General features: G+C 37.3%; 1 protein-coding gene and 1 non-coding gene across 2 annotated transcripts; both read right to left on the bottom strand.

The window, feature by feature from the left end:
* Positions 1-1,592: 1,592 nt before the first annotated feature.
* Positions 1,593-14,733, bottom strand: LOC102232042 (DEP domain-containing protein 1A-like). Its single transcript, XM_023339280.1, has 14 exons — positions 14,648-14,733; positions 13,287-13,556; positions 12,034-12,299; positions 11,797-11,941; positions 11,153-11,283; positions 10,923-11,053; positions 10,462-10,509; positions 9,090-9,227; positions 7,451-8,083; positions 6,495-6,683; positions 5,425-5,597; positions 4,209-4,385; positions 2,659-2,862; positions 1,593-2,058 (listed from the first exon to the last, which is right to left on the bottom strand). The coding sequence occupies exons 2-14, from the start codon at positions 13,332-13,334 to the stop codon at positions 1,927-1,929; spliced, it is 2,415 nt and encodes an 804-aa protein (XP_023195048.1). The 5' UTR covers positions 13,335-13,556; positions 14,648-14,733; the 3' UTR covers positions 1,593-1,926.
* Positions 14,593-14,664, bottom strand: trnah-gug. Its single transcript has one exon. It is a non-coding gene; the product is annotated as a tRNA-His (tRNA).
* Positions 14,734-15,016: the final 283 nt, after the last annotated feature.

Below are 15,016 nucleotides of genomic sequence, written 5' to 3'. Positions count from 1 at the left end.
TTAACTTTTATGTATAGAAAATATATATTTTTAGACATTTGTTGAAACTGTAACTATGTTATGAGACAAATAATCTGTGAAAAATAAAAAAGGATTTAACTAGAATCAACCAATGAGAGGCAGAAGGCGGGTCTAAGTGCTGTCAATCATCCAGTTGTGAATGCTAAGTCTAGTTAGCATGGCCACCGACGACAGAGGATAGACAGTTTCCCTGTAGTTGTTTCTCTGCCATTACTACATTTAGCTGCGACTACATGAGTTTGATTGACAGCGCTAAGCTCCGCCTCCTGGCTCTGATTGGAGAAAAGCACCAAAAATAACCAGACAGCAATAGCAGCTAAAAAGCAGGTGAAGGAAATTGATCTTTTCACAGATTATCTGCCTCATAAACTATCAGGGCAAGTTGACAGTTTTAACAAATATGTAAAAAAAAATTTTTTTAAATAAAAGTTAGAGTATGATTCTAGCGCAATAGGGCTGAAGCTAAAAGTGCAACAAATTACATTTTAATTCATTGTTAAAATAAAACTGAAGGTAAAAAATGAAGCCGGTCCAAAAGACCGGTTAGTTTTAATTTTATTTTATCTAATATCTCTTCGGTAAAGGGGCACTGGCCTCCCGCTGTCCCCCGCCTAGAACCGCCCATGTGCTGTTAAACTTTCAAAAGCAAGCAGTTCATTTTAAGAAACTAAAATGAGTTTTTCCTTTCACCACCTTGTAAAGGTACCGATAGTATAAACTGAGAAGGCGTCACACAAACCAGGTTTATTTCCCAACATTTGCATAGTAAACATTTATAGGTGCATTTTCACTCCTATGTTCAGTTTTTGACAAAAACACAAAGTATTTCTGTGGTCACTTAACTTCATTTGAGGTATAAACAAACTTCATAAAGTCAAATACACATTTAGAACAAAAGAGGGGAAACTAAAAGTAGAAGTTAGTTTCTATGTATGAAGTACCTGTGAGCATGTAGCATGAAAAGTAACAATTTAGGAGTTTTGATTTGATTTAGTAAATGAAAGGCCTAATTTAAAAAAAAAAAATAAGCTGAATTAAGCCTCAACTAAGAGTCTTTATGACTCATAAAAGATTAACGTTGTGGCAAATGAAGGTTTTCTTCTTAAACACTGAAAAACATTTTCTAACCTGCATATAAAGCAAAAATATCGGACACCGTATTTGAGCTAATGTAGAAGGAACAAAAACAATGAGTACATTTCTAAAAAAATATATTATTTTCAGAATAATTTGAGAAATTTTCTAGAAAAAAAGTGGAAAACTTGGAATTTGAAAAATTAACCATTTTCACATTTTGAAACTCAAAACTTCCAAGTTTTTTTCTAGAAAATCTCAGATTAATCTCAACATTTCTGTTTTTCTGTAAAATTTTAGATTTTTCAAACTCAGAAATTTCCAAGTTTTTTCTATAAAACTTCTTAAATAATTTTTTTTTTGTCAGAAAAATACTCTTTTTTTTTTTTTGTCTTCTTCCTGCAATCCCCCTAACACGGCGCTATAGAAATAAAAATCCCAGCTGCACTTGAATTATTTCAGTTAAATCTGGAAACCTAAAGACATAAAACAAAACAAAAACCTCCATTAAAACAAAACGTCCTTAAAAACATTTAAAATAAAAGCAAACAATATCCTAAAAGATTTAAAACTTTAGACAAATGGAGCTCCTCTCAATGTAATTATTTATATAAGTTAAAATTTAAGCTCAAATGTTTAATATTTCTCCCAAACTTGCTGCAAATGCTGTTTGCAGAGTATTTGAAAAGAAAACAAAGTGTGAACTCTAAATCTGTTCAGCTGCCTCTATGAGACGCTCTTCATCTACAGAATGAACCAACACAAACGGATATCAGTGGCGTTTTCCACCAATAATGTAACAGTTTTGACCGTGATGTGAGCGTCATGGCGTCAGTTCCTGAGGCTGAAGGTCTTCTTGATGTTGAGCAGCGGCGGTTTGATCTTTGGCTTGCTGTCGGTTTTGCTCTGTTCGCCGCAGGAAGGGAAGCGGCGGCTGTAGATGTCAGGGTACTGCCTCTGAAACTGAACCACACACGATAACAGCTGCGTTTCCACCACAAAGGTCAGCAAATGTTAGTCGATGTTTCACTAATGTTGGGGGGAAAACAATTTGGTAATTGTGGCGTTTCAATTAAATAAGAAATTAAATAAAAAAATACGTATGGATAAACTTGAATAAGTCGCTAAAAAACATCTACATGAGATATTCATAACTCAGCCATCGGCAGGAAGCCCCAGAAACACGGCAGAAACAAAATCTGACCCGTATTTTGTCCAGTTTCTAATAAAAATATCTTAGTACAAAACAAACTAACTTACAAGTAACTTTTCAACAAGATAAAGGAGCTTGTACATCAATAATTCCTCAATATTAATGAAAAAAGTTCTAGCTGGCATTTTATTTCACAAGCAACGAGCGCTGCTCTGTTACCTAGCAACCACAGCCACACCCAGCCTGAGTTAATTGGCTGATTATGAGTTTCTAATATTAAATTTTCTCACAACATTCAGTCCATAAGCTGCTTTGGAAATTGAAGTGGAACCTTGAGGTAAAACTCTAGAAAATGGAATCATTTTGGGTTCTATCCAGACCTGTTTTTGGTTCTGGTTCCGTTAGCTGACCTGCTTTAGCTTCTTGCGCCGGTCCTTCTCGGTGAGGTTCCTGTCCGTCAGCAGGATCTCCAGCAGCTCCTCCATGGCCTTCTGGGACGACTCCGCTTTCTGCTGCTCAAACTCAGCGCCGCTTATCTGTTTGCAGAACGCGTACATCGGCATGGGAACGCAAACCGGGTCGGCGCCGTCGTTTGGGCCCGTGTCGACAGGAACCTGGTGTCAGGGCAGTCAAACAGTCATAAAACAAATTATATATTAAAACGTTTTCATCTACTGCCTCTAGGGGGCACTGTAAAACAAAACTCTTTTAAAAACTCTTTTTTTTAAGTGTTAAAAAATTATTTTGGTCTCAGATTGATGTTGAGGATTCCAGTTTATACATTTCAACAGTAAAACTAAATCATTTTTAAAGGGACGTTTTCTCACTTTTCCAGCTCCAAACTTTGCACCAAAAAATAACGCAAAAAACAAAACAATACAAATGAACTATAAATTATTATGTTACATAATTTATTACTGTTATTAATAACTTTTTGTGATAGTATTCTTCATTCTACAGGAGGAACAATTTAAACTAAAACATGTTATAATATTTTACACAACTGATACTAATGAACACAAAATTCCCCCAATTTCAATAAATTTGTTTAACATATAAAATATGAGATAGTTATAAGACATTGAGTCATTAGGAATAATAAATATTATTTTGAAACAATAATAGATATTGTGAAAGTAAATTACCTTACTACTCAAATTAAATACTGAAATACAAAATATCTAGAAATTTAAAAGAAAATCTCTAAAAAAAAAATGTTTGTGTTAAGTTTTCTAGAATTTAGAAAATAGAAATTATTTTGGTAATTCTACCTGACATAAAACAAGATGAGTCTGATTTAACTCCAGACAGTGAGAAAAAAATGTGTCTGTCTTTTTATTAGGAGAATGTAGTCCTGTCACAATAAGCAACAAATCAATTAATCGCATAATAAATGAAAACAAACTCAATCATTTCCATTTGCATGATTTATAGCTTTTCTTTCTACCAAAAACTGGACGACCAAAGTTTTAATCTGGTTTTTGGTCCCAACTAGAGCTTTTTTTGAAGGACAATTTTGTTTACAGAGACTTTAGAATTTATTTTATTTGTCGTTTCTATTGTTTTATTTATTTTGGATATTTAAAATGTCTTCCAGTTCCAGTGATAAAAGTTCACTAGAATTTAAAGTTTATTGGCTGTTGAGAATGTTCTCTTGCATTACCATTAACATCATATTACTTGAAAATGGTCTCTAACCAACAATATTATTGTTTATCGCAGTAACTTCTGGGACAATTTATCGTTAAAAATGTGTTATTGTGTGGATGAAAATATTTGGCTTCAACTGTAAAAAACCTTTTTCCAAATTTACGTTTTTAATCAAATGTTAAATGGCATTTTATTACAAAACTGTGAAGTTAAAATATTAAGCACTTTTCAAATCTTGAAAACACTGAATCTAAACTGGAGCATTGTTGGGGATTTCTCCAGTTTCTCCATCTCCATGGTAACGGCGTACCTGTACGGCGCGCAGGTAGTGGATGTGGTCCCTGATGGCGCTCCGCAGGTATTCTGGGACGGAGAGGACGCTCTGCTGGTGGTCCATCAGAAACGAGACGAGGCGGGTCGCCAGCAGCTCGTCCAGGTCGCAGTCCTCCGCGCTGCTCAGGACGCAGCCTGAAAACGTGTGGACCATCTGGAAAGTACAAAGTAAAACTTCACCCAGTAGTTTGGTCTAATTTCTAGACCAAATTTCTCAGTTCACTTCAAATAAGTCCAAATTAATTCATAAGTAGTTTTTCAACAAGATAAAGAAGCTTGTCTAAAGGCAATAATTCCTGATGAAGAAGTTTGAGTCACTGACAGATTATTGCACTTATTTCTGTGTCGTTACTTAGCAACCCCAGACCGTTACCTAGCAACCCCAGCCAAGCCCAGGCCGTTACCTAGCAACCCCAGCCCGTTACCTAGCAACCCAGTTCTAGATAAGCTGGCAGATTATTTCACTTATAACACAGGAAACTTTTCCACGTTCTGCACATTAATTCTTTTTCACAAAAGCCAACTGAACGTTTTTTCTTTTTGCGAAATTGTGAAAACCTGTAAAGAAACATCAACTTATAGAATTTTTTTAGTCACTAATCCATAATTATTACATTCATTTATCATAAAATAATGTAATAATGTCTGATTTTAGACAGCCATGAGCTCTGTGGTGGAAAATATTACCTGATAATACTTAATCCGATTATGACATTATTACCAAATAATAAATTTTTTCATCACAATCCCCTTTTTGATTCCAGGTAAATATGTAATATTTTATATTAATCACGCCTAATGTTATTTTGTCAGACACGTTTCCATTTCTAACTTTAGAGGAGCAAAGACGAATCAGAATGTAAGTAACATCTAAATTAAATATTTTAACAAATTTTACATTGAAAAAATAATTAGAAACAAAATTTATGACGATTTAATCTTCCTCCCATTTTTCTGGGAACAGAGAGGTTGTAGTGAAACACTGTTGCTTTTTCTCCCACTTCTACCTTTAAAAAATAAAGTTAGATAAATAAATAAATTGTTTATTTATTTATGTAATAAATAATTTAAAACAATCATAATCTTTATTCAGTTATCAAACATGCGCTGCTTTTTGTTGCTCCGTGACATAAAATCTCAACAGAAGAATTGAACTCTTGTGTTTGGAAACATGTCGTCCGTTCGCTCCTCACCAGCGTCCGGGTGCCGATGGCCGGATGGAGGCGCGGCATGTCCACGTTCTGGCTGATGCGGGACGCCATCCTCATGAGGAGCTGCAGCTTCCTGCGGGACGCCGGCGGGAGGAGCAGCGTGCAGAGCTGCAGCGCCTCGATGGCGACGCGCTCGCACTGCGGCTGGAGAACGCCTGCAAGAAAATAAATAATCACCATCAGAGACGACATGGAGGCAAAACTGGGCTAAATTATGAATCACATCTATTCATAGTAATTACATTAGATAAGTGAATAGATGGGTGATATTAATAAACTACAACTATGATGCAGAGTGAGCTGGGTAAGATTCAAGAAGCAAAACTGGCAAGGTATGGAACAAAATAAGAAAAACATTTAAGGAGTTTTTCCAGTTTTATAATGGAAATAATCTCCCAATAGAATAGAACCTTTTTAAATGAATATTCTAAAAATGTTGACCTTAAAGAAGCTCATATATTGATGAAAAGTCCTTGGTATGAATCAACATTACTAGATTTATTTATGTTTTGCTCTTTAGTTTGTTTCCTTTTATGTAAAACACCTTGAATGGCCTTTTTGCTGAAAATGTGCTATAAAAATAAAATGAACTTACCTGGTAAGTTAGTAAACTTGAAATGAGACAAAACTAAGACATTTTAACAAGAAACTAAACAAACACCTGCTAAGATTTTGTGTTTTATAGTGTAGTGTTGCTTTTGAACCATAATAACTGGAACGCTGACCAACATATTTGATGTAAATTTGACATAATTGGTAACTGAATCATGTTTTCAGGATGTAAAGCAAGTCAAACTGCCTTACTGCTGAAATTTTCTGCACAAATAAAGTTGACCAGACTGTTGGGTAGAAGTTAAGAGGCATTAGCCGTTCAAAACATGCAGATAAAACAGAAGCAGCACAAAACTATCCACACTGCATTTAGACAGACGTTAGCAGGCTGCTTTTGAATTCATTTAAGAAAAAAGTTGCTTGGAAGACATTAGCAGAGGTGAGGGTGTTAGATCTGGCGTCGACACACACACACGCAGGCAGGCGGGAGAAGGTCTTACTGTGCTCAGGTTTGGGTTGGGGGAGCTGGAAGTTTCTGGCAGCCACGCAGACGGGCAGATTGAGCTGCGACGCAGACCGATGCGGCTGTGGCGGCTTGGATACGTCCAGCGAGCTGAGGCAGCGGCGGACGGCCGGCGCCGGCAGCGCCCAAAAGTTAGAGGTACTGCAGGCGGGGGTGGAGCCGTGAGCTAGGGGCGGGCGATACGGACTTTAACTTTTATCACGATGCTACTGAGATAACGGTTAGAATGATTTATTAAATCTGCTTTAGGTAACTGATTTGTGTGATTTTGTTTCACTAATCTGCACACAGTAACTTCATTTAATCATATTTTCAAATGTATTGATTTTTATTAATTCTCTCAATGAAGAATCAGTGGAGGAAAAATGAGAATACTAATACAGAAAGTTTTAAACATCATTAACTGGGAATTATCATGACTAGACCTGTTGAAATAAACAATAAGCCAATTAATGGCACAATAAATTTAAACTAGAGCAATAATTTCAGTTAGCATGATTTATCATTTCTCTCTTTCATTCTACAAAAATAGCATAATAAATGTTTTCAGTTTGGTGTTTTGGTCTCACTAGTCCTTTTTTTAAAAGAACAATTTTGTTTAGAGAGACTTCATAACTTATTTTATTTGTTGTTTTGATTATTTATTTTGAATATTGAAAGCGTCCTTCTATTTCAGCGTTAAATATTAGAATTGAACATTTATTGATTTCTGAGAATGTGTTCTTGCATTACTATGCTGTTATATTACTTAAACATGTTCTCAAAACAACAACATTATTGTTTATTGCAATAACTTTTAGGAAAATTTATCATCCAGGAAAATTATTTATTGTGACAGGCCTAATCATGACAATAATAAATTTTTAAAAATTTGGATTTTGATTAGTTTTATCACAATAGTTGACGAACGACGCGATGAATGCCCACCCCTACCTTGAGCTTTTGCTGGGATAGAGAGAAGATGTTGGGAGGAAGACGGAGGATACTGGTTCATGTTGAGGCAACTGGACCATTTCATCCCTCCATATTCTTCTTCTTTGGTTTCCATGACGATGTCCAGGCAGCTGCTGGCGCTGCGAGGCCGCGCCGACACCTGACCGTCTAACGGTCTAACCCTGGAACCCGCGGAGCGTTTCCTCCTGGTTACAACTCCTGCTGCGTTTTCGTGAACAAAACTGTCCGCTTTGGTCGTAAACGTTGTGTTCAAGTGCCCTTCCTGAGGTGGGAAAACAAGATTTTCGTTGCTGGACGGAAACGGCTGCAGGCCGCATGGAGGAGGAGGAGAGCGGTCCAGGATGGTTTCCAGGGAGCAGCTTCTTGTGCGAAGTCTAACCGTTTTCAGATTCGTGCCGCCCGATTCCTTGCGTGACTGGAGCGTCCCGCTGAGGACGTCCCTCATGGGCGACTCGGCCTCGTCGCATGAGCCCTGCCTGAGCAGCGACAGGAGGAGGCACTCCGTGGAGAGAAACGACGACTTGGCCGGCGGCGCCGCAACCGACGGCAGCTCCGAACTCTTCCGCTTCCCACGCTGGAGCGTAGGGGGCGCTGCGACATATCCACACATCACTGAAAGCAGACGCAAACAGGGACGCAGGCAGAGAGGCAAGCAGCACAGGAACGGGGTCAAAGGTCAGAGGACAGCGCAAGCAGAAGGTGAAGGGGAAGAGAGAGGGTGCAGTTAAGTCACACTTTTACATCAGTAGCTGTGTTTCCATTATAAATTTATCTTTGTTGATATTCCATTACTGTAAAAAAAAATAAAAATAAAAAATCTATTTTGTGATTACGGTGTTTCTGTTAAATAAGAAACTTACTTAAAATCACACGCAAGTCTGTCGCTATAAGCAATAAATCAATTAATCGCACAATAAATTATAGCGGACTGAATCATTTATTATTTTAAGTAAATAATTATTTCATACTGATAAAAATCTGCTACTGGCAGATTATTTCACTTAGTAAATGGGAAAAATATCTTGTTATAAGTGAAGTTATCTATGGTACTTTCTAATCAATATTAAGGAATTATTGACCTAAAACTCTGAAAAGTCACTTGTAAGTTAGTACACTTAAAATAAGATAAAACTAAGATATTTGCAGTAGAAACTAGACCAAACATACTTGGAAAGATGATATTTTTTGCAGTGTATGAATTCAACACGTTGGAATAACAGCAAAGTTTTATGAGCTGTGGATGCGGTGAGCTGCAGATTGTCCACACACACAAAAAAAGAATCATCATGTTCATACTTCTTCCTGTCATCTTATTTGGCGTTTCCGGCAGAAGTGACATCCGTGACCGGTCTGATGCGAAAACAGTGTTTCCATACCGCATCCTAGCGATACAACTTTTTACATCTAAAAACATCAATGGCCGTGTTTACATTAAGTGATTTAATTTTCGTGATTTCAATTGGCGCAACTCTCTGGTAAATGGAAACGCAGCTACAGACAGAAACAACAACAACCAGGACCTCTGTTAGCAGTCAGACACTGTTAGAGTCACATCAACAGGACTGGTCGGTCGGATTCCCCAGCAGCTGAGCGGGTCAGGATGAAAAACGTTGCCTACCCAGGACGTTGATGAACAGTTCGTACAGTTCGTATGTGAGCAGCGGCTGAGGGAGGCTGTAGAAGTAATCGGACACCGTTTTGAAGACGTCTCTTTCGAAGCCGGGGTAGGACGGCTGGTCGCTGTCGTACTTCGGCCCTGCGGGTCAACAGAACATGGTCACCGGCTGGTTTAGGTTCGTTACACCTGCACTGTAACGATTAGAAACTACTCATTTGTTTGGAGATGTGTCCCGGAAAAAAGCAACAACGTGAACCCCTTGCGTGTAATTGTTCATGTCCGGAAATTTTGCGCATGCGCAAAACGCGGGAAGGCTTGCGCTCGCCATAGCCGCGCTGCCGCGGGAAAACATTTCCTTCAACTAAATAAAACCTGATTTGTAGTTATTAATTTAAGGCTATGCGCCACTGCAAAAGGAAAATAAAGCATAAAAACCATTGAAGAGCAACTGAAAGCCACTCATATTCTTCTATTTTCTCGCCTCCTGTGTCGGCTATGAGACACGCAGACTCGTTGCCATAGCAACTGTCAACCTCGCCACAATATGTTTCAGGTTCCAACATCAAAAAACAACAACAAAAATCACTCAAACATTCCCCACACAAACAACAGAACATTCAGTCCGTTACAGTTTAATGTTTTTAATGTTGATGTTTATTTTGTGATTATCAATAAGTGATCAGATTAGCAACCGCTGCTATTAGCTAAGCTAACAGCAGTTGGTTGATTAATGTAAACGCCTGCTTTCCTGATGATTGTCAGAGTTGGTGTGAGTCCCCCTTTTTTTTATTAACTGAACCGAAACACAAACAGTTCCACATCACATCTACATGTTACTGTTGTCAAAGTTAGGCTAGCATAACTAGCTTAACCATGTTTTTCTCTTTATTATTAAAACTTGTTCCTGACCATCTAGTTGTTGTAGTGTTGACAATTAGTAGCAAAGCACTGCCTCCTTTTTTCTATAATGCATACATTTAATATTTAGCGTGTTATGTTGAAACTTGTCAGCTAAAACCAATGCTAGTCATCATTAGCGAGCAGCTTTTGGCCCTCCAGCTGGGAGCAGGACGCCATGTTGCCCAGGGTCCATGGAAAACTCCTGCATCATTAAGGCCACATTTTCCTCCCATTTCAAATAATACAATCTTATTTGTTGAAGTAATTTTCACATTTTCTTGATGAAAAACGTTTGTCATGCACTTCTGGAAATAATCTTGGATTACAGCAATCCCCGCCCCCCCAAAAAATCACCTCTGTACCCACAATTCATTGCTGTACTTCTACAGTAAACAGTTGATTAAACCCACATGAAAACTGGGATCATTATGATGCAGTGTGAAGCGTTTTCTGAGTAATCTGTTGTACTTACAGTTCGCCAGGCTCTTCATGGCGGACAAAACCCAATGAGGAAGATCATCTGGAAAAACCGACAGGTTAGACTGACCAAGGAATTCATTACTGCTCTGTTTCCTTAATAGGAGAATTTTTATTATTTTTTCAGCAGAATTTGAACCAGGTAAAACTGAAACTACCTCTTGAGCAGCTCTGAGTAGAACATATTTACAGACAAAACATTTTTTAAATCAGAAATGCAACTTTTATGATATAAATAAACTGTATTATATTTATGATATAGCTTTGGTTTAATTACTGCTCTGAGTGTATTGTTCTCTCAGCACATGGTCTTATTTGAATCTGTATACTCCAGTTAACGGTTAATCGATTACTAAATTCGTCGATTATTTTAATAATTAGTTAATTGTTTCTGTTTCTTTGAATCTAGATCTACCAGGGCTGTGAATAATTAACTGGGTGCGGTCCATCACTCACTGCTCTTGTCCTCCAGCGTGACGACTCCGTGTTTGTTGACGTTAGTCATGTTGTGGATGATGTTCTGGGGGTTTATGTGCCGCTGGTCCAAAACCTCATCCAGAGAAGAGACGCCCAGAATCCTCTGCAGGCTGGAGAAACACAACAAACTTTTCCATCTCATAATAATTTGGATTTCTGCGCTCTGATGCAACATTACGCCTGTGAGTCTGGTTGTTCAGTGTTTTTACTGCGTCAGGGTGACGTCTCTCCAGATTTCCTGTTCATCCTCCAGCGTCAGCTCTCGTCTCTGGTGCTGCTGCTCTTCTGTCGGCGGATTTGATTCGTCTTGCAGTGTTTGGAGTGCAGGATCCACGTTCTCCTAAAAACAAGTTGGAATAAAGTATTTATACCTGGGTAGTTATGCTGCTAGGGCTGTCGGACTGTTTTCTACCAAAAACTAGAGGACAAAAATCTCCATTCTGGTGCTTTTCTTATTCTGAAGAACAATTTTGTTTACAGAAACTTTGTAATTCATTGTATTTGTTGTTTTGTTTATTCATTTTACATATTTAAAATGTCTTCCAGTTCCAGTGTTAAATGTTCAAGAGAATTTAAAGTTTATTGATCTTTGAGGATGTGTTCTTGCATTATTACGTCGTTATGTTACTTTAAAATCATTTCAAAACAACAATATTATTGTTTATCGCAATAACTTCTGGGGCAATTTATTCCACTGACCATGTAATTGTGCCAATTGAAAATACAAAAAGTCATGCATTTTAGAACAATGTTATCCCTGAAACTGACCAAATGATCTGACTTCAGACGGTGAGAATAAAAACGTGTTTGTGTGTTTTTATTCAGGTTATATAAATATCTGGTTAGTCCTAACCATAGAGTCTTTCTCCTGCTTCTTGAGGTTCCTCAGTCTGAAGAAACCTTCCCGGTCCCGGAGTGACGGCCGCTTCTTTATGGACCTGGAGTCTGGCGCCGGAGCTGGACACGGGATCGGTTTCAGAGGAGAAGCAGACGGGAATCTGAAAAAAATAATAACGCACATGAACAACTTAACTTTGATTAAATCCCAGTTTAGATCATGTATGTTTTTAAAATATGACAATAAAGTCACCTGAAGAGCATGTGATTGTCCTCCAGGTCCTCCGTTCCCCAGCGGCCCTTCACGTCTTCGATCACATGGTTCTTCAGGAACTTCTTGAGCAGCTGAAGGGTTTGCTGCCTGGTGACTTCGGGGCCGAAGTTGCTGTTGCTCTGGAGCAGCTGGTGCAGCCAGTCCACGGCGGCGGCGGCCGTGAAGCAGGAAGCGTGGTGCCTGAAGTTCTGCCGATGCTTCCTGACGGGCATGCCGGCCCGAAACAAACGTGTCACCTCATTCCACTGAAAGAAAAACACAGACAGGTAAGTATTGATGCACCGATTGCAGTTTTCTGGCCGATCGCCAATTACCGATCTTTAGAAAGACAGAAACCAGAATAGCAACAATTATTCCAACTTAAGTAAAAATAGTCAAACACAATAAGTATTACAGTTATTTTGATCTACAGGCACAAGCAAAAATGTTGAATAAACAATGTGCACCTGAGAAGTGCGAAAAAAAATTTAACCGTTTCTGTCTGTTGGTTATTTCTTATTTTTTTAATTTTTATTTCTTTAATAGAACTATGAGTACTGTCCTGTGAACCGTAAACTAAGATGTTTTTTCCTGCTTTCTTGTCTTAGGACACAGAATAAAATTTAGCTATTGTGTAATTTCTGCATATTTACATCGCCATGAATTGTGGTAATGTTGGTTAATGTGCACTGTCCTAATCAAATCAATTAAAATTCACAGTATTATTTTTCCTACACTAAATTTGCGCTTAATGTACAGATTGTTTTTACTTTGTGTGTATTTTCATACTTCAACTTGCCTGTTACTTTGCTGCCAACATACCTGAATGTTCCCACTTTGAAACAATAAAGAAAACCGGTTTTTTTCTTTAAATGCATTTAAACATTGTGTTATAAAATATTCTTACATGTTTTAATCAAGAAAGTTTCAAACTTAAGTAAATTAAAATGTACAAAGTTACCAACCATGATAAGCATTTAGTAAGCTAACTGCTAAAGTATTTGATTTTACTCCTGATCAGCTGCTGAGAAGAGCTGCTTTTAAAGTCAGGTGTGGGAGTCACACAAAGGAATGTTTTTGAGAAAAAGTAAAAGAAACAAACGTCTTTTTAGTTTCAATTCTTATTAAAATTAGTTTATCAAAGAGGTGTACGCAACTGTTACTGAATATTTGAAACAAAAACACCCCAAACCCTTCCGTTAGTAAAATAGTTAGCGAGGTCTCATTCTGCTCTATAAACAACAAAAACTCACCAATTTTGTGGCTCGATAGGGTCCAGGAGTGATAATATGAGAGTCCATGTTTAATAATAACAACACGGATTTGTTTCCACTTTATCCAGAGTAGAGAAACAGCGTAAAGTCCATTATTTGGAGAAATATCTGTCGATGTTTTGCTACCAGCTAACTAGCTGCAGCACTCATCGCTGGCTGTTCCCCGTCTGTTCAAAATTACGAGCCGTCCGCTTCTGGCAGCTGATTGGACAGCGCTCAAATCACGTGACACGCATTCGCTTCCGGAAGCTGGAAAATTGAAAAAAAGGAGAAAATCCATTAAAAAAAGCCACAAAAACTTCTTCCAATCAGCATAAGTTTCACAAAACAGGTGATTAATAGACAATTATGCCTGCTTTTCATTGTAACAATAACAATTGACAGCAATTAAATGTAATGAGTTGGATTTTATTTTCTAGTAGTTACCTCCGTATTTATCTTGTATATAAAAACCTTGTTTAAAGACTGTTTTTAATATGTTGCACTTTAAAATTATAACATTTGGTGGTAGGTTATATCATGTTAATTATAAATTATATTCATTATTATATTATCTAGCAAACAGCAGTCATACCAGCTCCAATTACCAACCAAATAACAAATACTAGGTAATATAAATCATCCCTTCTGACTGCTGTGTTATTTTTCTTGATATATATTTGTTTTGTTAGTGTTACTATTTCATATGTGGACCACATGTTCTAAACTTTATGTAGTTTTATATATCACCAATTAACATAAAAAAATCTTTCCAAAAAAAAAAAATTCAATTCAATCAAACATTCTGATTTTAAATTACTGACAACCTGCTTTTCTTTTCTTGGTCTTCATTGTGTTGTTTGCTTGCTGGAGTTCTCCAGCAAATCTCCAGTAAAATGAGATGAGTAAATATCATATACAGTGATATTTATTCATGGGTTCACCTTTGAAAGCATTTAGTTGCAATTAATTTTATTTATGGTTTTTAGAATATAAGAGGGTTCATTACAATCGTATGTCACTTTTTATATTTTCATTATAGTGGTGTCACAAAATATTGACAAGTTTAAGTCAATATCTGTTGCAATAGTTCCACTCCTTCATAATAATATATTCATTCAGTGTGTATACTAAGTAAGTATAACTTATACTTACTTAGGGAGATTCGCAGTAGCAAATGGTCAAGCAGTTTGACAGTAATTAAATGTAATGAGTTGAATTTTATTTTCTAGTATTTTAGTTACCTCCATGTGTATCTTGTATATAAAAACCTGTTTAAACAACACAAAAAACAACCAGCATCTCCTGCCGTGACCCGGATTCGAACCGGGGTTGCTGCGGCCACAACGCAGAGTACTAACCACTATACGATCACGGCGAGCTATGTAGCCAGATGGGTGTGTGGTGGTCCAACGAGAAATACTTCCCTATATTCAACGAAAGTGAGATTTAATTTGATTTTAAACGATTACATTGGCTTGTGCAATGACAGGTTTCGAATTAGGACAAAGATTGTGAAAAATAGCATGTGTCACGTATTTTAAAATTTGGGGTTAGAAAGTAAAATAGATATTTTTTTGTTATAAAATGACTGTCCTCGTCAGAAAAAATGCATGCATTTAAATACATGTACTAATTCTTACAACTGCGTTTGTCTTGGAAAATATGTATTTAAAACAAACATTAAATAACTCGTTTGCGTTGAGTTGAAAAAATAATACAAGTGGCCC

Source organism: Xiphophorus maculatus, chromosome 9 (genome assembly GCF_002775205.1).
Source record: "Xiphophorus maculatus strain JP 163 A chromosome 9, X_maculatus-5.0-male, whole genome shotgun sequence".
In the NCBI taxonomy this organism is placed as follows: Eukaryota; Metazoa; Chordata; class Actinopteri; order Cyprinodontiformes; family Poeciliidae; genus Xiphophorus; species Xiphophorus maculatus.
This window is presented reverse-complemented; position numbering and strand designations above follow the sequence as displayed.

Bases quoted from the DNA above. Each gene is read 5' to 3' on its own strand.
- LOC102232042 (XM_023339280.1), bottom strand. From the start codon at position 13,334: ATGGACTCTCATATTATCACTCCTGGACCCTATCGAGCCACAAAATTG. The intron at 11,942-12,033 runs GTGACTTTATTG...TATTTTTTTCAG, and splicing joins GACAATCACATGCTCTTCAG to ATTCCCGTCTGCTTCTCCTC. The intron at 6,684-7,450 runs GTAGGGGTGGGC...GCCCGCCCCTAG, and splicing joins TATCCCAGCAAAAGCTCAAG to CTCACGGCTCCACCCCCGCC.